Consider the following 25556-nt stretch of genomic DNA (forward strand, 5'->3'; position numbering starts at 1 on the left):
CCCCAAATCTTGTAAACTCAGAGGAAGAAAACCTTAAGAAAACCCAGCAGGATTCAAATTCCATTTATTTACTTGTAAAACTTTATTCATACGTTGCCTGTGTGTAGAATCATTCTTTTATGTAAACTAAATGATACAATGAATGGTAAAGATATGAATTAAGTTGATTCCTGCTTAAACTTCCTACACTGTGTGCTCATTCGCTCCAGCAATGACTGGGTACCACACCCCGAAATCGTCAGTGAAATACAGGAAACCTCACTTTGAAGCTAAGTCCATATTAATCGTGAGCCTGTACTTTTTTTCTTTCTTAATGGTCTCCAACTTGTTATTTCTTAATTAGAAATATACCAAATTTTATATAATCCAACTAAGATTAGTCACGATGTGGCACAAGTCTGAATGTGTATTATGAAATGATGTCACTCACTCCAGACCACAGATATGAGTGAGGCTCACACAGCTTATGAGAGGCCATCATGCAATCAGGTAAATTGGTGCTGATGTCAAATGGAAGAGCCTCCTGGAAGATTCTCTACTCCTGGGACTCAATGCATCCATCTCTCAAATGGTCCGTCTGTATGTACTAAATGGACTGCATTAAGCTCCGAGAGCGGTCTCTGAAGTACTGTTCATAATATCGTGCAATAAGACTCAGAAACAACATAATCATCCAATGGTGAGAACACAAGAAGTGAATTTGAGTGCACCCGTGCACTGACTACTAGGCACCAAGTACTGTGTTACATGTTCACTGTACGTGCTAAGTGGAAAGTGTTACCACACACAAAGACCCACACCAAAGGGATACTTCAGAGGTGATAAAATGACAGAGTTGAAGTTTTTCTTAGTACATTTTAAATTTCTGTATAGATGCTGTGTTACTAGGACAAAGATGCTAACAAAAAGTAACAAAAAGTGGAAGAAATGCTTATTTATTGTTTTTTCTCTTTTCAACAATGCAGTATCTTCATCAGGACACATTTGCTCTTTTATTTTTAATCAAAACAAAACAAAACAAAAAAAACAAAGCAAAACAAACTTTCCCTGTCTCTGTGTTTACAGAGCAGTGGTGTTCACGCATTTCTTGAATGCAGGCTACCTCTCCTGTTCACTCCCAGGATGTGTCTTGCCCATCATCCCCTTGTCTAGGAAGCCATCCGAACAACTTGGGAGGTCCCGGGAAGGGCTGCACCACATAGGAAACAGATCCTGAGACTGCATGTCTGGGGGCTTCTGTGTCCACCTGGTCCATACAATAATAACTTGTCCTCTGCTCAGAAGAGCTGCCTTGGCAGGAACCTGGTGTTGGCAGGGGAAGCCCCTGTTCCCACCACCCTAGAGCATCCTGTGGGCCTGCAGGCTTTTCCTCCACAGCATGTGGTCAGCTGATGAACAAGAAATGAACTTAGTTACCATAGTAAGCACACAGGGAAGAGTCTTTTAGTCTCTTCTGGACCAGAGAACTCTTCATATTAAAGTGGAGATCATTATCAAATACAAAAATGGGCTATAAAAGGGGAGAGGTTCTAGCTGGAGCAATAAAAACTCTTCCATGGGACAAAACTGAGTAGGACGGAATTAGCTTAAGGGCTGGTTTCTCTTTCTGACTTTCATTGCTTTTTAAGAGTAGAGAGAACTTTCTAAGCATACAAGGTAAGGGGTGGGAGGCAAGGCTACCAAGAGGCACTGTGGCCTGCAACCTTAATGGATGATTTCTCCAAACAGGGGTAATTCTTAGAAGAGCCCAGGGTTCTCACATCCCACAGCAGGTGAGTAGGCAGCCGAGTGCCCCATATGAAGATGGACCCTCAGCTCACTTATCTGTCAGATCGACTCACTTATTACAAAAAGCAAAGAAATGCTGACTATGCACTTCCTGTCCGGCTGGCTGGTGGGCAAGGCTGAGCGGTGGCGCTACACAGATAGGGGTACATTCCTTTTGGTACAGGCGCTCGTTCTGGGTCCCAGCCAGGTCACAATCACCTGCTGAGCTTGTAAGGGGCAGTGACATCTGGACTCCACACCAGATAACTAATTAAGAATTTCTGTGTCTGTGCTTTTTAAAACTTCTCCTCACTGGTTACGCACATGGAGGACTGAAAAAGCTCTTTAATATGCAATCTGGAGGCTGCCTGTCAATTCTGAAGGTTTTCTCATCTTCTATAAAAGCTATGATTTCTAATTCCAGTCCCCCATATTATTTCAGAGAATAGCTTTTATGTTTTCCTTTTGATCTCACAACCAAGCATTGCCGTTATCAAAGGTATAATTTTTAGACACAGAATTGTCTCATTATTTTATTTCTTTACAAACACCTGTAAAAGTTAACAATGTATCCAATAAAATAGGAACTTAACTCTCAAACTCTTAACTCCAAGACAACAGACAGATAGCAACTCTTAGGAACAGCGGAGCTAGGTTGCAAGTTTGGGATACTTGAGATGCACCAGAGGAAAAAAAATACACTTCATAGAGCTGCAGGGAGGGACTAGATGCACCAGAAAGAAGCTACAATGGTAGCAGAAATGGAAGAATGTATATCTAGCCTCCCGCAGACTAAGAAATAAAAAAATCCACAGACCCAGTGTGGCACACTCGAAAGGTGTCAAAGATGAGACGGGTGCTTCGGAGTCTGGCAGGGAGGAAACGAGACTTGAAGGCACCGAGTGAAGATGCTTATCATTTGGCACACAGTGTCTGGGCCTCTCTAGGGCTTGATCACCGCACAGCACACTGGCTGCCTGCTGTTCTTCCAACTCCTGTTCTATTGTCCATTCACAGTACCTTAGCCATGTTCCTCCTCTGTAGAGATCAAAGAGACCTCATACGGGCCAACAATGAACAGGAACACCTATTGTACACAAAGGCGTTGTGTCCCTCATCACCTGAGAGCTCAGGATGGGCAAAGATGCTGGCTTTTGTGTACATGTGGTATTTGCCAAAAATTATTTTCTTATGACTTTCTGGCATCTCTGGCAGGAAGGAGCCAGGGACTCCTTTCTGGTTTTCTTGCTGTAGCGTCTGTTACTGACTCCAACAGGAAAAAAAAACAAAACACAGATTTGCTGTGGTGGTTTGAATGGGAAAAGTGCCACTTAGACTCTGGCATCTGAAACCTCCATCCCCAGTTGGTGGCACTGTCTGGAAAGATGTGGGGAGCTGTAGACTTGTGGGAGGAAGTGCATCACTGGAGGTGGGCTGTGAGAGTTATTCCACTTCTGGTTTGTCAGCTCCGTGCTTGCTATGAAAGACTCACATTTCTCAGCTTCCTATTCCTGCTGCCTATCTATGGCCAGCAGGGATAGTCCCCTGCTGTGATGGATTGACACGTAGCCCTCTGGAACCATAAGCTCACAAAAACTTTTTCACGAAGTATTTGGTGATGGTGTTTTATTACTACAACAGAAAACTGATACACTTCTTTCTGCTCCTGAATATCTATTCGCATAATTATTCTCTACATGTTTTATAAACATGCATGCCCAAAGTTGTGCCTAAGAGCTGGGTGTGAGAACACACTATCTGTAACCTCAGCACATGGGAGATGGAGGCAGGCAAGAAAAAGGAGAGTTCCTATGTTATATAGAAGATTTGAGGTCACTTCCTTGGAGCAAACTTCCTTGCTCCAACCCCCAAAAGGGGCAAAGTTCACCCTGGAAATTTTGCAGAAGCAAGAAAACATCCCTGTTCTTGGAGGACTTGAAATAAGAGCAGAAATAATAATGGACATCCAATTAAATATCTCACATGGATGACTTGGACCCTGTTTTGCACGTACTGTGTATCTTTACATCAGGGTAAACACAGAAAAGTTAAACACAGAAAGGTACAAGTTAAACTAGTTTATCAAAAGTCACAGATGTCTATGACCAAGTTGAGATACCTAAGCACCTATGCTTCAGTGAGTGCATGTATTTGGAGACGGAGCTTCTAAAAATAGTCCTACCGTTGTGTGTTTCTTTGTTAAGTGAGGTGGAGATAGATTAGGTCTTGCTATGTAGTCCTGGTTGGTCTTGAACTTGCTTTGTAGACTATGCTGGCTTCAATCTTAAGTGATCTTCTTGCCTTTGCTACTTCATCACTTTAATTTTGCTACTGTCATGAATCATACTATAAGTACCAGCTATTTAGAATATCTGATATGCAACTCCCCAAAGGGTCTCAACCCATGGGTCGAGAACCACCAATTTAGATAGAACAGAAGGGTATGAAAGAGAATGGGGAAAAATGAAACCGCTGAGCCAAATCATGGGGGGGAAAAAGGTCTGGGAAGAAGGACTGGACCCTGGCCACCATCCTGAAGAGGGACTGTACAGTGAATGTGATGCAGTTAGATCTGAATGGAGAGAGGGCCTGTAAACAGACAACTCAGACCTGCAGGGGAGCATCCAAAACTTGAAAAGAGGCTTAGATAACAAAGGGCTGTGTTTGGTGATAATTTAGAAAAAAAAAGGGGGCCCAAGCCAAGGGTAACAATTAAGGTTTTAGCAGATTGAGTAAGAGAAAAAAGGTAGAATTAGGACAATTATGTCTGTAAGGAGAATGGAAGGGATGAGAGGCCTCGGGGGCAAGGAAAACCAACAAGGTTAGAATGCAGAATGGGAAGAAAGGTGGAAGGAGTGAAGTTTGTGCAGCTATTTTAGAGGACAGAGAATAATAAAGAGAACCATTCACCCAGAAGGTGAAGAATGTGAGTTGGCAGATAAGAACCAAGGCTCAGTTGAGGGCACACTCCACTGGAGCTCATCTTAGGGTTTTGTATGAGGTTGGAAGGAGAACTAGAGGCAAGAATGGTGAATGAAAACACTAACTACAGTATTGCCCTGGGAATTGGGGCAGAGAAGTAAGACAGGAATGTGGCTCCTAGAAAGGAGCTAGCTGGTGGACTAGTCAACGAGACACAAACCTGGTGACCTAGTGTGGAAGCAGAGTGGCTGCTGAGGCAGAGAGGAGGGATGTGAGGAAAGGACTGTCACTAAGAGAGTATGCAGAGGACAGTGGGTATTTAGAGTCACCAAGGAGTGCAGAGATGGAATAGCTGGGGACCTTTTTTGGACCTTTTTTCTTACTAAAGCAAGATGCTATTATTTCTGAGTACAGGAAGAGAGTGAGAGATAAAAATCTGAAGACTTTCCTGGGAAGCAAGCTTTAGGCCAGCCTGAGCTACAAGGCAGTTCTGACACATAATCACAGCCATAACCCACCCCCTGGAACTGATGGCAAAACAAGAAGTTATGAACAACAACATGGAGGTGATGGTGACGAATAAAGAGGAAATGACTTGTGTATGTTCTTGCTAAACTCAACACAGTCTGGAAGCTACAACAGACAACGGAGTAGCTAAACACAATTTAGGGCTGCGTTGGTACCTATCAGCAGAGGAGCCAGAACCATAGACAGCAAAACCACATGGGTATTCGACAAAGAGCCTACTGTGTGCACTCATGACCTGAGATGAATAAGTTTGGTGCCGTGTGGATTCTCATACAGGAAGTGACCATACTGAGCAAGAATACTTGACAATCCACTTTATTTCACTGAATAGTAGAAGAAAAAAAAAAAAAAGGCCAACTATCGCATTTCTAAACAAAAAGAACCTGATGTTCAAAAATATTACATATCTTCTGAGGAGAGAGAAAGAATGGGTATAACCAAAAAGAGTTTACACCTCAACTTTTTTTTGAAAATAAGTATCATTAGGAAGAAATAACTACGTAAGATACACAAGACCAAAATGAAGAAAATTACAGGTTTTCTGTTTTGTTGTAACAGGGATAAAAGATTTGAAGGCTAGGGAACCAACTATTGTTATTAGGAAGAGTCAAAGTTATAAACGCATACTTGTCCATAACTGAATTTCAAATGCAGGTGTTCCTAAAACAAAACAAAAAACCGACCATTTTTTTAAAATTAAAATCTTATTAAAATGTTTTTTCCTCAAATTAATTTAACATTCAAAGCAATTTTCCTAAGAAAAATTTTAACTTAGTTTTCCAAAGATGTTTTAAAAAAGTCACATGGATTATTTTATTGGTTCCCATCCATGAATTAGAAAAGAAAAAAAAAATTAAATTCAGCACAAGCCACATAAATGAGAAGACCCATAACTAGTGACACAAGCTATGTTCAGGCAGCACAGGCAGTGAGTGAGGAAGGCTCTGCTCCTATAGCTAGGAGCCCCTTTACTCTGCATATAGCCTGTGAGCATGAGAGTCAGTAGCTGTTTGCTGATCTTTTCTTCGTTAAAGGGGAAGCTAGGAGACTGGTTTGGGTGTGTATCGGCACTAGTCCCATCAACCATGATGAAGGAATCTGCCTTAGTGATCTTTCTGGCATAGTCTTCTATGATCCTTCTATTAGCTTTCTAGGATTCTCATCTAGAGCACAGCTAGCCATGGTCCTGTATGCTGGAGAAGGGCCAGGCACGGACAATACACCAGTGCCAAGATCACAAGAAGCTGCATTTAGTTTACGTTTGTCGAGCTGTGGTTGGCTGGGTATGAAGGCTTTCCCAGTAGAAGCAATACGACCTTGAACTCACAATGAAGGTCAGGCTGGCCTCGATCTCACAGAACCACCTGCTCCTGGGATTAAAGACATGCACCACCACACCTGGCTAGCTGCCTCTTAACATCTCCTTCATGTCTTTAGGTTTTTGAATGTGCAAGCTGCTCTAATCTCTCTGGCCTTCTTAGCACCAGGACGTATCTACTGGTCCTTATCTAGTAAGGCTGAACCCCTACTGTGACCACCAACACACCACCACCAGCACCAACTTTGCATGCATCAGTCTTGACGGTCCCTTTCTAGAATGATGTGGTTCCCTAATAAGCAAGGTAAGAAGAGCCTTTCATTTTGGGTGCTAAGCATGGGTCTTGCGCAGGCTAGGCAGCCCCTCTTCCATTAAGCTATCTATACCCTGGGACCTTGGAAGGTTAGTATTTGTAGACTCACTTCCCAAGAATGAATGGCTCATAGATGTGACTAGAAACAAGTCGCAGTTACTTGAATGACAGTGCCCTCACAAACCCTTTCTCTTCACCCTTCTCTAAAGAGGACAGAGTCAGACATTTGTGGAGCCCTGGCAGTACAGTACTGAACTCACATCTCTGTCCCCTTCCTCCATCCCTGCCAGTGCAGGTTCTGTTATTCTTGCTTTTCTAGAGATGAGAAAGGAGAGACACAGAATTCTGTCCACGGCAGAGATAAAAATTGAGCTCGGACTGGCTGAATTTCAAACCAAAGCTCAGAATCTCTATGCTAATTTATTACCAAGGACACTAAGCATTGAAATAGATTTTGAGTTATCTTGTCTTCTTTGTGAACAATGCCTGCTCCTGTCTTTGGTCAATCTGATCACCTGGTCCACAGTTCCCATGATTTGCAATGCTTTTGTGAAGCCCATAAATCCATACGCATCAAAGAGATATGAAGAGGTGTGCTTTTTAGATCTACCCCATTTTTTTTCTTTGTAGATTAGTCCACAAATCACACAGAAGTCAGGAATTATAATCTCCAAATCAGTAAAATATGAATCTTTGAGGCCTGCTTTAGACTCAATCAGAAATGGGTAATTAGTGGCAATTTCTATTTTATTCAGATGGGCTTGGAGAAATGCTTATTGTTGTTACTATAGATTTTACATAAATACAGCATTAGTTCATGATCAGGACAATAGACACCCCACCTCTATATACACTGCCTTTCACACCTTCATACAACAGCTTTGGCTATTGCAATTCCGGCCTGTCTCCCATCATCAATACAAACGTACCTTTACAGCCTGGGGCCTGAGAGCAACCAGAGAGCGAAATGGGTTGTGGCAGCCGCAGCTCTGCCAGCATGGAGCCCACACACCAAGCTTCTCAGGTGAATATGGCTCTCTCCACACAAAGCATCATCATTTCCAAAAATGCTCTAATTTCTCACATGATATGATTTCTTGGGGCTCAAAGTAAAATTATAGTTTTTTTCCTTCTAATATCCCCTCTCAGTAAAATGGGCTAGATGGTTACTCTGTAAAGAACGTGAAATATGGCTTCTATCACAGCTTCTCTCGATCCATGCCTAGATGTTTTTATAAGCTTGCTATCTTCACTTTCTCACAAGTTTGCAACCCCAATTTCCCTTCTCGTGTTACAAAAAAAAAAAAAAAAAAAAAAAAAAAAAAAAAAAAAAAAAAAAAAAAAAAAAAAAGGACTTGCTTTACTGTTGACGTCTCTGAATGCACTGGGAACATTATGACTGGTGGTGAGGGTACAGCTACCTCTTTAGGAGAAACAGCATCCCAAGAAATACTTGGAAAGGCAACATAATCCTGATGTATTGCTGCCTTTCTCCATACAGCCAAAGAACAATGGCCCTCAATAAACCTCACTAAACTGACAATATTCTTTAGGTAGAATGGGTACAAACAGGTTTTCTTGTTAGAAGTCGAACAGGCTCACTATCACAAGTGCAGAAGTTTATCAGCCATCTAAATATCTTACATCTTCAGGGGCTCCTGCTCTTCCTACTCCTCCATAATCCATTGTCTTACATTTGTCTGCATACGACAAGCTTTTCTGCAAAGTGTCCTTACTAAATGAGACAGTAACCCCTAACATTCATTCTTGGATCTAGGCAATCCTGTCATAACTAACTAGGAAAGTAAGATAAAAACAACAACAACAAAACAAACAAACAAAAAAACCAAACAAACCAGCCTTTAGCCACCAATCTTGAAACAAGACTAACAGCCTTCCTTTGAAAACAATTGAAGCCGTCAGTCTGCTGTCCACAGAAACACAGCACTATATTTTAATACAACATAATTTCTGCTATGTTTTAAACTAAAGGCATTAAATATATCCATAATTTAATCACCTTCATTTAATTTGAATTCACATGGTAGATACTTCTAGCTCCTTAAAAAATTAAGTGGCAAAATGTATATGAAGAATATGTATCTTGATATTTTAATTATGCTCAATTGAGTGTACTTAGATTTAAAGTGCTTCCCACAAATGACATGTGCTAAGAATACCTAATTGCACACTGACATTCTAAAATATGTGTTACACGTGTCAAAAACAGACTAATATAAAGTTATTGGGTAACTTTTTTTTCCCCACTAAACCCAAATACATTATTTTGATTATTTAGGTACAACAAAATTGTACCTACAAATAAGCTCTAGACTAGTAAATGCCTACTGACTTGTCACATAGAATGAACATATACAATTGTGACAGCATCTGAGATGTAAGGAAGTTAGAAAACAGACTTCTTAAGAATTTGTAGGCTCGGTGTATTTTTCCATTTTCTCGTCCTGACTTGATGTCAATGGAAGCATCAAAATAATTCGAAGGTAGGACACGTGTTGTTACTCTTCACAAAGATCAAAGAGAGAAAACAGATACTCATCAAATAACAGTCGATGGCTTAAACGAATGTATATTGCTCAGAAACAGTCAGGTACTGAAGAGAGACGATCAGCAGCCTCCCAGGCATTCTGATACATGTGACCGGCTGCAAGAGTTCGTCCAGTGTCATTCACTCCATGCTGGGTCAGGTCCCTTAGGAGAAGTCTCTTCACCCTCCCACAGTCAGGGGGTTCTTCTAGGTGGAAAACAAAACCAAACAAAACCCTTCGCTTACCTCTCGACAGTGGGGCATGATATTAAGCTCAATCAAGAACCACAAATCTCACTAGGCTTTAAGTAAGGTGACCATTTTGTGCTAGGCCAATTAATAGCTCTCTTCAGCAACATGTATGTGTGTTGGACATGCCTAGAATTCCACTTATTATGTCCTGAATCCTAAAATCCAAAATTTGTACATACGGTTGCTAACTCCACATATGTCAAGCTACATTTCGAGGGAAGTCTTTTTTAAAGAAGTAATTCAAATACTAAGCGGCTAGACCCTGCTCCATGACTGGTATCCTCAGAAGGCATTGAGACACACACAACACACAGACTGAGGGGTGTTGGGGTCTCCCAGCTCCTTGTTGCCGCCAAGCCTACCTTGCTGTTACACTAATCACTCTCCTTCAAAACACCAGACCCCTACAGGCGCTGAGACCCACCAGAGAGTTGCTGTGTCTCCACTGCCTACCGAGAGGACCGAGGCCCCCCCCCCCCCCCCCCCCCGATCTCCCAGAATGCAGCATCCTTGGACCACCTATGCCAACAGACATTCGTCTCTGCCTCGATCCTTAGACCCGCCTATGATCGGACTGCCTTCGGCAACTTCAAAGACTGAGGAGGGGGCTGGGAATTTTTCCATGTTATTTAAACGGAGTTCGGTTATTAAACTTCGAGCCTTGATCAGAAAAAATTGTCTAGGCTCCATTTTCCTCTCGCACATTCCATTTCAGCCAGCCCACCTCTCAGGATGAACCCAGACCGGATTAAAGTGAGTTTTGTCAGAAACTCACAGAGGGGACCCCCCGTGACGACACAGAGAGGATGTGGTCATTCTAGCGAAAATGCATCTGGAAAGACCTCAGCCTTGGCCTCCCAGGGTCCTGAACTGTGGCGAGAATATGTAACTGGTGTGCATGCCACCTGACCTGTGGCCCTTTGCTCTGGCAAACCCGGCTTATGAACACCGAAACCATGGAACTGGACACCCTCAGACACAGCACGATATAGGGCTTTCCTCCTTTGGTTGGGGATGAATTTAACAACTCTGAAAAGAGGCAAGCGGAGATATTTACCACTTACTTGTTCCTGAGATACCAAACTGGAATGTTCTGGTCTTAACATTTTTAACCACACGGCAAAGGTGTAAGGGGGCACTTATGTTTACACGTTTTATCAACATCAAATTTTATATTTTCAGCTTCATGGGGTTTTAATAGGCCCTTAGCAGCCTGGCCAAGAAATCAAAGTGGGATCTATTTGACATTTAAAAGCAATTAAGTTACAGACCTGTCAAACATGTTGACATTCAGGGTCTGCCTGTTACACTGGCTACTGTGACGGCTACCACTAAAATCGGCTGCTGCTTGGCAGGCTATTGGTGTCTGAACTACTAGGATAACTGGGGCCCAATCATTCCTCAGATTCTCATATCATAAGAAACCCCTCCTCAGGCTGGGGAGATGGCTCAGGGGTTAAGAGCACTCTGCTCTTCCAGAGGACCTGAGCTCAATTCCCGGCAACCACATGGTGGCTCCCAACCATCTGTAATGGGATCCAATGCCCTCTTCTGCTGTGTCTGAAGAGAGCAACAGTGTACTCACATAAAATAAATAAATAAATCTTAGAGAAGAAAAAAAGAAACCCCTCCTCTATTTATTAGAAACCCAGAAGATGGCCACAATGTTTCAGGTGTCCTAATTCAAATATTCTAACTGCTGAAGAGAAGGGGGAAAAAAAATCCAACAGCAAGTTATCTGGTGGGCTGAGTGTTTGCCTTGAAAGCTGGACTTCCCTCTCCTAAGAAGATGTTTCATCATATTTCAGCATCGCAGCCTGAAAACATGAAGACACTACTGCGTTTCGATGAGATCTGTCTGTGGATTCTAGGAAACATCTTCTTAGTCACGTGCACGCGACCCCAAGTGATTCATTCCTCTGGGTTCCAGAAGCTACATCACGAAGAGAGGTCAGATGCCAGCGCTGCACAGGGCACCTTCCCAGTTCACAGATGTCCTCTTCCTACCGTCTCCTCGAATGTCAATGAAAGGAAGAGGCTGGGTGCCCCTGGCCTTTCTCAGATTGGCACTTCCTCCGTCTAATGCCGTCGCATTGGGCTTTAAATTGCAGTGTATGAACTGAAGGAGGAGATGGCCACCTGGTCGAGAGCATGCAAAATTCTCAGCATCATCAGACACTGGTCTCACGTTTGCCTTCAGTTCAAGTAAGAGTCATCTAGACAAAGCTCTCAACAAGGCATGTGGAGACACATAGGTACTGGAACTCTGTTCTACATCAAGGCCTAATCCCCAAATCCCCATGAAAATTTCTCAGGTGATTGTCAATGGAGATTCCCTCTTCAGCCTCGAAAAATTTCTCCAAATTTGGATATTGCTATGGTAAGCACCTTTTTTTTTTTTTTTTTTTTTTTTTTTGCTTTTTTTTTTTTTTTTTTTTTTTTTTTTGGCTGTTCATCGTCTCCTTTTAAAATTCTCTCTTTTATGGTTCTTTCGTGGTTTTGTACAAGTAACTATTCAGTAAGACTCTTTTCAACTTAAAACATGAGTCATCATAAATAAACTACTCCAAATGTCCCCAGTCATTATCTTCATCCTGTTCTTAGGGCTCTGATGTCATTTTTAGAAATGAAGTCAAACAAAATAAATAGGAACTTTTCAAAGGTTGGTTCGATTTCTGCGTGCTCAGGGACTATTTCTTTGTGAAACCCCCTTTGATAAGGCGATATGTGGTCATGGCTACAGGTGCTCCCTGCCATCCATCACCTCCTTCACTTGCTCTTTCTGGAGTTAACACTCCCCATGGGCCACCTATCTGTAAATTAATAAAGTCTGGCACACAGAATAAATACCTCTACCCTCTGTACCAAGCCCTTCTGACCAAATATGTAGTCACCTGACACAGATTTGAGGCTACGCAAAAATTTTCTCCTGGAATGTTTCAAATGATAACAATAACAAAAATTTAGAATAAAGAAAATAATCATTAAATTCTAATCAAATTATAAATATATAAGCACCAAAAAATAATAAAATTATATACATAGCATTTTCTTGGTGACCTGACCTGTTATATCAAAGTAGCCTCAAAGAAACCCTGCTTAATGACTAAGCTAATGGCATCTGATACTTATAAGTAGGATAGGTGTAGAGTTGTGAAATAAAACTGCCTTAAACGGGGGGGGGGGGGAAACAAAAATACTATGAGGACACATTTCTACAGGAACCCTTGAGAAAAGAAAGATCACAAAAAATAGGACTGAAATCTACTTCAGGCTAGCTTCTTGACAGCTCTGACTGACCGCCTGCGTATTCATTATTGAGAAAATTTTCTCCCTGGTTTGAAATGGCTGGGTTTGAAATTACAAGAGATTTCAAGTTCAATGATAAAGCATCTGGCTTTGGGTATATTTCATGACCCAAGCACCTATACTCTCACTCAGGCCTACTTCCTTACAGAATTCAGAACTAAAACTCCAAGAGGGTTTGATCGTGTTCTTAGATGATGCAAATGAAGTCTTTCAGAATATCTTGGTAGAGTCACAACTCAAAACCATCCCAAATCAAATCTATCCATTAAATTTCTTCTCTCAAGGAATAACTGAGTAGGAGAACATAGCTAAGCAACGTGAGGTAATTACCTGGGTCTAGGGTGGGAACAAAAGAAGTTGAAAGGTCAACTGGAAGGGTCAGGTGCCTAGGGTGAACATGAAGCAAAATCTCGAAGCAATAAATACCATGGAAGAGGGGAAACTGACAGTAGACTGCTAAGAGGTGTGGAGAGATGTAAAGTCACTGTGAGAGAGACCAACCGGTCAAGTGGAGAAAATGAAGACAGCACCAAGTTCCCAAGTGCCCAAAGTTCAAGAACCTTGCATGTTATTTCACTATACCCTCAAGGTCAGCCCTTACTGGTTACTGCTGCTGAGGTGACTTCCTGCTCCTCTGTGAACAGTGGCAAGCTGGAGTAGAAAAGTGAATGTGAGAATCGACAGAAGACATGAAGACCCTGGACAGGCTCGGAAGACTTCTTAGACAGGAGGCAAGGAGTATGCATCCCAAACACCGCTTCTCAAATCTGTTAGTGGCTTACAGGTCACTATTGTATTGAAGAGAGATTATTTTTCTCTCTCTGAACCTGGGCTAGCCTCCCAAACTTGTCTGATGCAAAGAACACAGTGGAAGAATAGTCCAACAGAAGTTTTACAGCTTCTGCTGAAGATCCTGAAGCAGGGCTGTGTTGCAGAATCAAGCTACCAAGGTTTGCAAAGTCCAAGCTACACAGAGAAGCAAACAGTAGATGTTCTCTGGACAACAGTCCCAGTTATTAGCAGCTGACAGAGAAAATTGGTGCCAGCCATGAAAGTACACCATCTTAGTATCCACTTGAGGCTAGGTTTTAGAAAATTCATCCCCAGTAGCCCTTTGCTAACAATATAGAGATCCTGACTGAGAGCCACCCAGCTGAGCCCACTCAACACAGAGAACCTAGAGAAATGCTGGTAAACTGTCACTGTGCGAAGCCAGGAAGTTTTCAGTAGATACTCAAGTCAAGCCTAGAACCAGAACTGGCATGCAGTGTAGGGTAAGATGGAATAAGGACAAAATGAAAAGATCAGGGTTCAGGGTGCAGCTTTGTGGTGGAGCACTTAGCTCGTATATGTGAGAAGCGGGTTCTGATACCCAATGTTATGGTTTAAATAGGAAAGATTCCTAGAAAACGTATGTTTCCGAGGCTTGGTTGCCAACAGTGGGCTTCTGGGAAGTGTCCATAGCATGATAAATTCAATGATGGATTCTTAGTGTGATAGTGTTACTGGGAGGCAGTCGAAATGATCAGGTTGAGCTGGTTGGGAAGGTTACCGTGGCTCTGCGTTTTGAAAGTATTATCTGTCTCCAGCACTTTACTTCCTGCCTACCAGGCTGTAACCAACATCCATTGAACAAGCCTTGCTGCCAAGTCTCTGTTTTGTCACAGGTCTGAAATGGGAGCCAAGGGATGCTGGACTGACGCCTGTGAGAGTGTGGGACAGTGAGCCAACAGTAAACCATCTATGTGGGATGTTGCCACTGTGAGAAAAGCTCCCATTGACAGTATGGCAAAAAGGATGGAGAATGTCAAGAACACTCAAGGTGGCTTAGGGCCTCAGGGGCTGCCACAGTCAGTCCCCAGTGCACTTCCCTATCTCCCGAGGAAACTGAGCGTTATTACATTTAGTCCTTCTAAAAGGCTGAAGGGAAACATTTACTGTCACAAAATCTGGTATATGTCACATATACTAGGAATTCAAAAGAAAGGGAGGACTTTCTGATTTTTTTTATTATTTATGATAATTCTTAAAAATGAGTTCTGCAAAGTTTTGAAAAGAACACTTTCAGTGTGTAAAAGGACGGTCCAACCACGTGCTTCCCACTCATCTTGACCTGGAGACCTGGGGAAGCTTGTTGTGGGGACAATGGCGAAAAGTGATGGACAGAAAGGCACACGGCCAAGAGAAGTGAAAAGACACTGATGCCACCAAATCTGTCACCGAAAATTTTCATATTTAACAAGATTACTTTTAGTTCTTGTACTGAGAACTGAACCCAGATCATGAGTGTGGCAGGTGAGTCCACTACCACAGGGGCTATATCCCAATGTTCTTTTTACTTTTTAATTTTCAGACAGAGTCTCACCAAGTTATTCATACTGGTCTTGAACTCACTCTGTAGATCAGATAAGTCTTAGTCCAGCAGTTAATTCTCCTTTCTCAACTAAGAAGCTACAATTACAGGCCTATATCATCTGGTCTGACCATGAAAATCACCTTGAAGAGCAGTTTTGACTTCAAAACTGTTTCCTTTATCAAATATTTAATAAGCGTCTGATGGCAAATTGCCATGTATTATCTGAGATCATTGGAATTTGTTAATGAGTAGAAGGCCTGTCCATTATGTGGCAAGAAGAGAGACACAGAAAATACAGAGAAGTTATGAGAAATACAAACATCGTATAGAAAGATCTCTTGAAAATGACAAGAAAGCCGGGCGTGGTGGCGCACGCCTTTAATCCCAGCACTTGGGAGGCAGAAGCAGGCGGATTTCTGAGTTCGAGGCCAGCCTGGTCTACAAAGTGAGTTCCAGGACAGCCATGGCTATACAGAGAAACCCTGTCTCGAAAAAAAACAAAACAACAACAACAACAAAAAAACAAAACAAAAAAACAAACAAAAAAAGAAAATGACAAGAGCGACGGTGGGAGAGAAGGAGAGAAGAAAAAAAAAAACAGTAAGAGAGGAAGTACCTACTGTAAGGCAAAAGGAGAGGACACCTGTGGCAGGAAGCATAGACATTTTGAGTTTACTCAACATTGGATGTAAGTTAATATTATGAGGGAAATATTGCAGTCTTGATTAGAAACCTTCTGTTGGTTAATTAACCACGACACACTGTCCTAACTATAGGGACCTCAATGTAACAACTCTGTAAATACAAACATCTGTAACAGACACTTGCAAGACAGGCAGCATTACAGCGTGGGGAAGTCATGTTCCCACTTACTGCTCTTTGCTGACAAGCAAGGCCCTGATGGACAGTATGGGGTGCTCCTGGAGCACCAGGCCTGAGCCCAGCATTCAAAAGCAAGCATTTACATGTCTCAGGGATACACTCGATGCAGCAGAGTAGAGAGAAGAAGCCTCGAAGTGAAGAGTTACCTAACCCAAGATGATGATAGCCTCAGGGAAGGAGGGAGGGAAGGCCACGCGACAACTACAGAGGGACCTCCAGTGGCACTTCTGCAGTTTGCTCTTTTACCATACCCGAGAGTCATACACATAGGTTCATATCTTTGCCTTTCCCATAGTTTTTTTTTCAAAATAAATATGAATATCAACTAAATGTGATATAAAAATAATGAGTAACAAGGGTGTGCCTTAAAGATATCACTTGGGGTCCTGGGGCCCAGGGAGATAGCTCAGCCATTAAAAACACCAGCTACTTTTACCAAGGATGCAAGTTTGAGTCCCACATGGCAGTTTACTATTCCTAGGGGATTTGACACTTTCTTCTAGGGGTCTCAGGCACCAGGAACACAGCTGTTCCACAGACATACATGCAGATAAAATAAAAACAAATAAAATAACAACAACAACAACAACAAATGTAAACAGTTTCTAGGATATCCCTGAAAGGGTTAAGGGGTTAAGGCACTAACTAGCTGCCAAGCTTGACAGCCTGTTTGATGACTGGAAAGAGAGAGCCAGTTCTTGTGACCTTCACACGAATGTGCACATGAATACACACACACACACACACACATGCACTCGTAAAAATAAGTATATGGCCAGCATGGTGCTATACATATATAATCTCAGCACCCAAGGACTGAAGCAAGGAGACCTTGAGGTTCCAGACCAGTTTAGGTTACACAGCCAGACCCTATGTCAAAGAAAGAGCAGCAAAAACAACCAATACACATCTACACAAGCAGATACAAAAATCACAAACATGAGAATTACCATCACAGTGAGAATGCAGAAGCTGTGCACAGGCCTATCATTCAAGGTACTCAGGAGGCCAAAGGAGGAGGAAGACAACATGTTCAAGGTCTGCTCAGACTACAGCCCGAGTTCAAGGTCGGTATGGGTAACTTAATGAGACCTTGTTTTTAAATTAAAGTTGGGGGGGGGGAGAAACTGAGGTTGTGAAATAAAGTTCAGGGCTTGCACACCATGCACAAGGCCAGCTGGTCAATCCCTCCCTAGAACCCCAGAAGAAAAAGTAGAAAACAAGCTGATAATAGCATGGGGCCCTGACATTTGTTAGAGAGAGGAACTAGATTACGGTCCCTACCTTTCCAGTCATGCTCTGCTGTTGCCTGCAGATGCACACATAGGCACATGTGTGTGCAGTTACAAGAGTTATATGCACATACAACGTGGAGGCCTGACATTGAAGTCCAGTGCCTTCCTTAGTCTTGTTGTGTCTTCCTTACCGAGGCTGAGTCTTTGGCTAGTTTCGGCTAGTCTGGCTCTGCTGGCTGGCTTTGGAGAATCGCTAGCTCTGTTTCCAATAAGCGGAGATCACAGGAAATCTACCGCTCCCAGTTGGCTTTTTACATGCATGTCTCAGATGACTGTTCTGGTCCTCACACTTGTGTGACCAGCATTTTAGCCACTGAGCCTCCTCGATAGCCCTGGCAGTGCTATCTTTACCTATCATTTGCAGAAGAAGCGATGTCATCTTATCAATGACTGTTCCCATGAATGAGGACAAACTCAAGCCATTGTATGCACTCACTTAATGTACGCACGTAAGTGCACCACAATAGAGAAATACAAGTGCAACCACTGCCTTTACAAAAACTATGATAGAATTTATTTTCTACTGATATAATATATATATATATATATATATTACTAAGAATGAGCTCTGTAACATCAGAGGTGATGATACAGTTTCTCTGGCGAGTATTGATTTTCATGCCAGATACATTCTTAAAAACAATCCTAGGACCGCATTTGGCTTTTCTTACCTGGTATTTAATAAGATCAAAGGAGCAGAAGACCTCAGGCTGCTCACACTCCTCACCTAGACTTTAATCCTTTATTCATCTGATGCATAGAAGAGAGAATGACTACAACTCACACACTGTCAGCATTGTGTGCTTTGATTATTATTATTATTATTATTATTATTAATTTCTTTATTTTGGTAGAGCTACAGCAAGAAGGCTCACGATATACTGAGCTGGCAGGTGAATTTCTGGAGTTGCTGACAGGGCTATGGTCACATGTCTTTTCTCTACCAAGTTTACCAATAATGTATCCCTTGCAGGTTATCAGCCATGCACACTGTTTTACAGAAGGAGTGGTGACCAACAAGGGAAAGACTGGAAAGAGAAGGTGTATATATCTTGTTTGAGGGGAACCTGGGGGCCCAAGTTTCTCTCAGAATTCTTGCATCGGTGAGTCTAATTTAAAAATCAGAAAATCCACGCAGAGAAAAACACCACCACAGGGATTTCTTTCTGATGTAAGAGTTTATAAGCTCCACTCTTAGCATCTAGTTGAGTTCCAAATTATGGTGAAAATATCACTACCATTCACTGTGGATCTATTTTTAAAACTGCTTAGAAAACTAAAGTCAAAAATTTAGGCAGGATTCTATACTAGAACTAATCTTACTAAGAAATTTAAAATTTATTTTTAATTAAAAAATTGTTTCACCTTTGCCCTTTCATGTGAACCAGCTTTACAAAATGCTATTTTATGAAAATAACAAGGAATAGGATACGTTTTATTGAAATGCCGATGACCGTCTCCCTCCAAATGGCCGACGACCACATTCATTCTTCTAAAATGAGTAAATAAAAGAGATCGGCCAAGCACTATGGAGAGGTAGGTTACAAGCCAAAGATCTTTGCGTATTTTCCCTGTTGGCAAAACCATTGTAAACCAGATTCGGCTTTGTTCAAAGGAATGAACAGCTTCGGTTGACGTGAGTGAAAAGTCAGCCATGTGTGCTAACACTCAGCAATAACGCAGCACAGGGACTTAAAAGTTAACGCCCAGTGATGCTTGGCTGAGCTAAAGCAAGAAACTGCTCATGTGATGCAAGGTCACAGAACCCTTTGTGTTCCTAATCACACAGATCAGCCTGTAGAACTCAAGACTTTCTTCTCTGATATATACCAGCTCTCAAAGGGAGAGACCTCAAAAAAGGATAGAAGGAGAGATATTGCTATAACATACACACACAGACACAGGTATACACACAGACACACTCTTAGACACATACACTCTTACAGACAGACAGACAGACACACACACACACACACACATCCATTTTACTCCCTCCTGAGTTCTTTGCTCCCTACATGACTGCTTAACTGAACTTAAAATTCTTCTTAAAGCCTTGGCTAGTGTGGGGAGGGGCACAAAGCCAGAGATGAACTTCAGAGGGCCGCCTTTGAGGTAAAGGGTGGCAAACCTCATTTCACAGATATTTTAAGCAGCTGTAAAGCCCAAGTGGCTCCAATTTTAAGCCTGTGTTTAGATCAAGCTTGAAAGGGGGTGCGTCTCTTTACAACAGCTAGGCACCACTTGTGATGCCACTCAGTGCTCTGTGTTTGAAATGGGCCACCGTACTTGCAAACAAGACCACCTACAGAGGGCACCTTGACAATGCATGCCACAGCCAATCTCCTCAGCATCAAATGCATGCACAGGCATTAGGGGAAAAAAAATAACACTTCCACTCTCTGTGCCATGATGTGGCCTGACTGGAGTCATAGAATTAATTTCACATTTTAAATTCTTACATAACTCTAATATCACGTGTCTACGAAGTTTAAAACTGTGACCTATGAAATATAAAATAAAACCTCCATCTTTTAATGACCTAAGTACCCTGCTATGTCAAGACTCTTTGCAACACATTCAAGGACTGGGCTAGACTCAGCCTCAGGAGACAGACATCTATTCAATGTCTTAGGCTCACTGCAACATTCTGAAGGCCTGTGCTAGATCCAACCCACAGAAGCACCTATTTAAATGTCAGAAAACAAGCTGGACGGGTGGGTGGCACAGTAGGTAATCACAGATAGTGAGTGCCCTTCCAGAGGGGCCCAGCTCCGTTCCCAGCAACACCTCAGGCCGCTCACAACTAACTCTAGCTCCATAACTCTTTACTTGGGCAAGCACAACTTGATACACATTCACAAACACACACACACACACACACACACACACACACACACACAAATTTATTAATTAAAACGAGAACTCCTTGCTACTGGAATGGTAAAGGCAGGGTTGCTTGCAATGAAGAGGACTTAAAAGAACCCTCTGATTATTACCCGGCATCCTTTGCACTGAGGAAATAAAGAATCCCCTTCTCCATCTTCAACGCTCCTAGAGTTACAGAACAAGGGACCCTACCTGGCCACTTCTGACAGGTCAGTGATCAAACAAAGAGTCAGGCGGCAGTCAAATTCCATCCTCTCTTGAAGTTACCAGGAACAAGGACTCCTGGCAGCTCCTACATTCAACATGAGGCAGGACAGCGAGCCTTTTCCACACAAGCCTTTCAGGTGTCGGCCCAACTTCTACACTCAATGATTTTCAAGGAGAAAAAGAAAAAAAAAATGTGTGCATTTGCTGCCTGACCAGGCCAATAAAAAAAAAAAAGAAAGAAAAATGTGACCTCATGTTTTCTTATATGAAATGTTACTTAAGGTTAGTTAGTGGGTAAATATATTGATACTGTATTGCCTGGGTGATCAAAGTCTGTTTACTTAATGAACCTTATCTTTAAATGGCTCCGGCCTTTGTACAAGAGTTAATTTTCTTGAAGTATTTGCTTTCACATGGACAAACCAGCCCACGGGACAGAGCCAGACAGTGTTCTGCTGAGCTTTAGACCACAATGCGGGTTGCTCACCCATAGCCCAAAGCCATCAGTCCACACGTTTCTGACAAGGCGGAACTCCCTTGACCGGCTGTGTCTCAGCCTCTCTCCCAAAAGCATTGGTGCTGGAATGTTCGAGGCCACTATCAAGACAGAGTGAAGCAGAGAGCTGGAGTGGCTGACCCCAAGCTATAGACTTTCCAGCTTGACCCAGCAGGAGGCCACAGGAAACAAGATGCTACGAGGAAACTTCAGGAAGGGCTGGTAAAAGGACTTTCAGGGGCCAAACACCTCCTTGGCAGGATGAGCTGTGGGTGGAGCTTACTCCAAGCAGTGAGAAATGTTAAACAGGCATGAATGAAGAAGAAGCAGAAAGATCGGCAGTTCCCCCTTCACCTCAGGAGCCACCGCCTGTCTAGGAAACGCTGGTTTTGTACAGGATCTGCGGTCAAACAGAAGCCTTAGTATACACTCGCTGTTCATGGCAGTGATACATAAATGAAGAACGGCTTCCCAATACAGAAATCGTGAAAAGGTACTTACACAACCTCCAGCAAAAATCTCTGCCAAAAGTGGGATGGAGCCATCTTTGTGCATAAACTTATCTCTCACAAAATCATTCACCTTAAAGAGAAATATTTATAGAAGCAGATGAAAACTATAAAGAAAACCATTAAACACATATAAATATTCAATCTGTCAATATACGTTACTTTTTCTCAGCTGTTTGCCTAAATTAATGGATCTTCAAATAACCTAAGAGATACTCTTAATAGTGTACAGGTAGTTTTTAATTTATATTTTATAAGCATATATATATATATATATATATATATATATATATATGCACATGCTTGATATTATAGAAAAATTCAAAGAAAAATGGCCTAAAGAAGCAAAAATTTACAGATGTCCTGCAATTATAGTAGCATGAAAAGCTAGACATATTGATAGTACAGATGAAAACATACATTTTATAAATTAAAAAAATGTCTTATAAGTTGTAATTAAAGTCAGATTAAATCTTTTAACAAAATTTAATTTAAAATAGCACTCCTCACTGAAACAAATTTAGGCTGCTGAGGTTTTTTTTTTCTTTCTTTTTCAGTTTAGTAGATATTTAGTATCTAAACCTTCCTCAGGGGGCCAGAGAGAGATGGCTCAGCCGTTAACAGTGTCTTACGTTCTTTTAGAAGACCCCAGTTGAATGCCCAGCACCTATATCAAGTGCCTTCTAACTGCCTGTAATTCCAGTGCCGGGACAAGCCCAAACCCTCTTCTTTCATACATTCACAGACATACTCTGAGTATCATATTCTCTGGATGAGAAAGTACTATAAGCAATTTTAAGAAACAACGATTATATATCGCTTGGGCAGGTCCGGGCCAGAGATTAGGTATGTCACAGTCATGCCATAAAGTGAAACCAGAAGCATTTCAGGGACCAAGACTGCACAGTCCTATCTAAAACCCAGAGTTTAACTTTCTAGGGCTCTGGGCCTTATGGAAGTGTATGTAGTATCTATGCACTCCAGAGACACTAAAAGTGGGTACCAAACACCTGCAGGTGAGCTCACTGATGGGCAAACATCAACAAGTCCCCAAGCCTGACTCAGCATTCTGGGTCTCTGGGTGACTCATGACTCCTGAGAGCGAGAGTCGGCTGCTTGAATTCTATCAGCCTCACTGACTGTGTGTACTCAGTGAATCTCATCTTGAGCTGGCTGTCGAGTGCCTACTATGGTAGCTTCTGTAGGAACGTCACTGACGCCGCTGCCAGGACTTCTCAGCCTGGCAGCAGCCACCTGCGATCATCTCTACGCTCAGGACTACATTTTAGGATGTTAAATGCAACACGGAGAACAAGGAGAAGCTCTGTGTGCCGACTCCTCCGACCCTCAAGTTCATTAGCATGGTGGAAGGCCCACAAACCTGCCCCAGCCTAGAAGAATACCTGCTAGACAGTTGAATCTGTGTAAATTTCCTTAATAAGAAGCCCCAATTCAAAGACTTACTGTAAGTTTTATGGCCTTCTCCGGGGCGACTCCCAGTAACTGTGGCAGCAAACCTAAAAAAAAAAAAAAAAAAAATCAACAAGAAGCAGAAGTGTATTAAATAAATTAGCATTAACTACACAAATCAACAGCTCTGCAGAGGGGATCACCACTTGAAAACTGGGCCAATCTCTGCTGTAATTTTCTGCTATTACCTTTAATGAGAACACTTGTGACGGAATTTAAGAACCGACTTCTAATAAGCCACATCAGCCCCGAGTAAATTCCCTTCCACATTCTGGACCATTTGCACATTGGGTAAGTCAACAGTGTTAGTAATACAGGAAACCTCATTATCTCGGGGAGTCTGCTCCTTCCCCTCTCCTCCCAACACCTTTCTCAGACCTGCTAAATGCTCACAGCGCAGTCATTCAGTGATGAGCCCCAACAAATATGCAGGGCCTTGATATTACAAAGGGACTTTCTGGAACTTGACAACCGGAGGTGAACAGAGCAGGCATAGAAAACAAGGGGAGAGGAAGCCCTGTGTGCTCGAGAAATGAGAAGAACGTGGGACTGGTCCACAAGGAAGGGGTGAGAGGAGGGGGGATACAGGTGGGTACCAGATGCTGCTTACATCAGAGGCCAGGAGATTGTGCCTACTCATTCTGTTAGATGAGAAGCACGTATGTATGTATGTATGTATGTATGTATGTATGTATGCATGTATGTATGTATGTGTATAAACACACACACAAACAAACACACACACACACACACACACACACACACACTCACACACATGCTTTTCCTTCTCTCGTCCTTTTCAGGCTTTCACTATGTAGTTCTGCATGGCTTGAAACTCTATACAGGCCAGGCTGGCCTTGGATCCATGGAGATCTGCCTGCCTCTTTCTCACAAGTGCTGGGACTAAAGATGCCTGCCACTATGCCTGGCACAAATTTACAGCTTTAAAAAACTACTCTAGCCGCTTTGTGGAAACAGTATAACGTGTGTGTGTGTGTGTGTGTGTGTGTGTGTGTGTGTACATGAGCATGCAGGAAGGGAGACTGAGGAAAAGGACACTGGGACACACTACAGCTGCTCCAGATCTTTACAGCATGAACAACTGGGTTGAACTGAGGAAGCCAAAATAAGATGTTTGAAGAAACACATGAAGAATTCTGTTGGGGCCCCATGCATGATTCCCATCTTGGGAAGGTAAGGCCTTTGACATAATAGTCAGTAAGACTGAGTAGCTCTGCATTTCTAAACCAAAAATCAAGCTCTTTTTATTTGTTCTTTCTAAGAAAATAAATAAGTAAAAAAAAAAAATCAAAGATCAGCCTTGCCTTGGAAATACACTTAGGTGACCTGGAACCTGCTTCTTCTTCTCTCCTTAAGATGAGCTTTGTGTTCACCTTAGTCCACAAGTCACACACATAAACTCCACTTGCATCCTCTTCTGAGGGGACAAATACTATCGAGTACATTCTTAAAGGCACAGCCTGAGGCCAGAGCTTGCTTCCTGTGGGCTGTGCATGTGCTTGACTGAATAGCCAAAGTCTATAAACAAAATCCACCTAAGCTCTTTGCCAAGACAGAACGACAGACACATCCGACGACCTTGGGCCTCTTTAATGTCTGTTTAAAGACAGTTGACAGACACTCTATTCTTTAGACAGAATCTATGTATTCAATCTCCAAGGTACCCACCCTACCCCATGGCTGATATTAACAGACCAGCGCCCCTGTGTTGGCTTCATTTTACCATCCCATTGGCATTCTCACAGTAGAAATGAGCCTCTTTTTAAGTTCATAATAATATAAAAGGGGTGGTAAGAACTAAACACCCCATAATAACGTCATGTTTTAGGAAAAAGGAAAGAAAGTCCATTTCACTGTGGAAGTAGATGATGAGGATGCTGACATTAATGAAAACTGAAGACACACTATGTGCAGGGCACCATTTGAGGTCTCTATTATCCCATTTAATCCTCATAAGCACCCCTAGAGAGAGGAAACTAGCGTTTGCAGGGGTTAATGTCATGTGTTTGGTAAATGGTGAGCTGATGTCAACCCTAAGTTCTTTCTAGTCAAGAGCTTATACTAGTGGGCACCACTCAACTGCCATGGGATTAATAAGTATCTCCTACTCAGCCTCTGTGGTTCCCTGACATAACCTGCTGGGGTCCTTCGGCCTTTGAATTTCTAACACACTCTCCACACAGCTACATTTTTCAGATCTTACTCTATTCCTGGGGTTTCTGCTAAGAGGATAATATGCAGGCTATGAAGAGCTAAGCAGCCAGTGACTTAGCAACCTGACCTCTGTGAATGGGAACCGGGCCATCAAGGAGCTCTCTCCAGAAACAGGACTCAGTGGTCTCTGAGGTAATGCACCCCAATTTGCACAGGGGTATAAAAATGAAAAGATGTCTCAAATGGCGCAGGGAAAATGGCCGATTGGATGCTAGGCATGTACTAAGGTCACAGGAGACAGAAACCATAATAAGCAAAGGAAG

General features: G+C 42.4%; 1 protein-coding gene across 2 annotated transcripts in view; it reads right to left on the reverse strand.

Moving 5' to 3' along the window:
• Slc25a13 (solute carrier family 25 member 13) overlaps positions 1-25556 on the reverse strand; it is a 179779-nt gene that overhangs the window by 32101 nt on the left and 122122 nt on the right. For both annotated transcript variants that reach the window (XM_021189155.2, XM_021189161.2), the window contains exons 12-13: positions 23053-23105; positions 21581-21661 (exon numbers count right to left, since the gene is read on the reverse strand). In XM_021189155.2, the coding sequence (XP_021044814.1) occupies positions 21581-21661; positions 23053-23105 (134 nt within the window). The remainder of the gene's footprint in view (positions 1-21580; positions 21662-23052; positions 23106-25556) is intronic.

Source organism: Mus pahari, chromosome 2 (assembly GCF_900095145.1).
Source record: "Mus pahari chromosome 2, PAHARI_EIJ_v1.1, whole genome shotgun sequence".
Classification (NCBI taxonomy): Eukaryota; Metazoa; Chordata; class Mammalia; order Rodentia; family Muridae; genus Mus; species Mus pahari.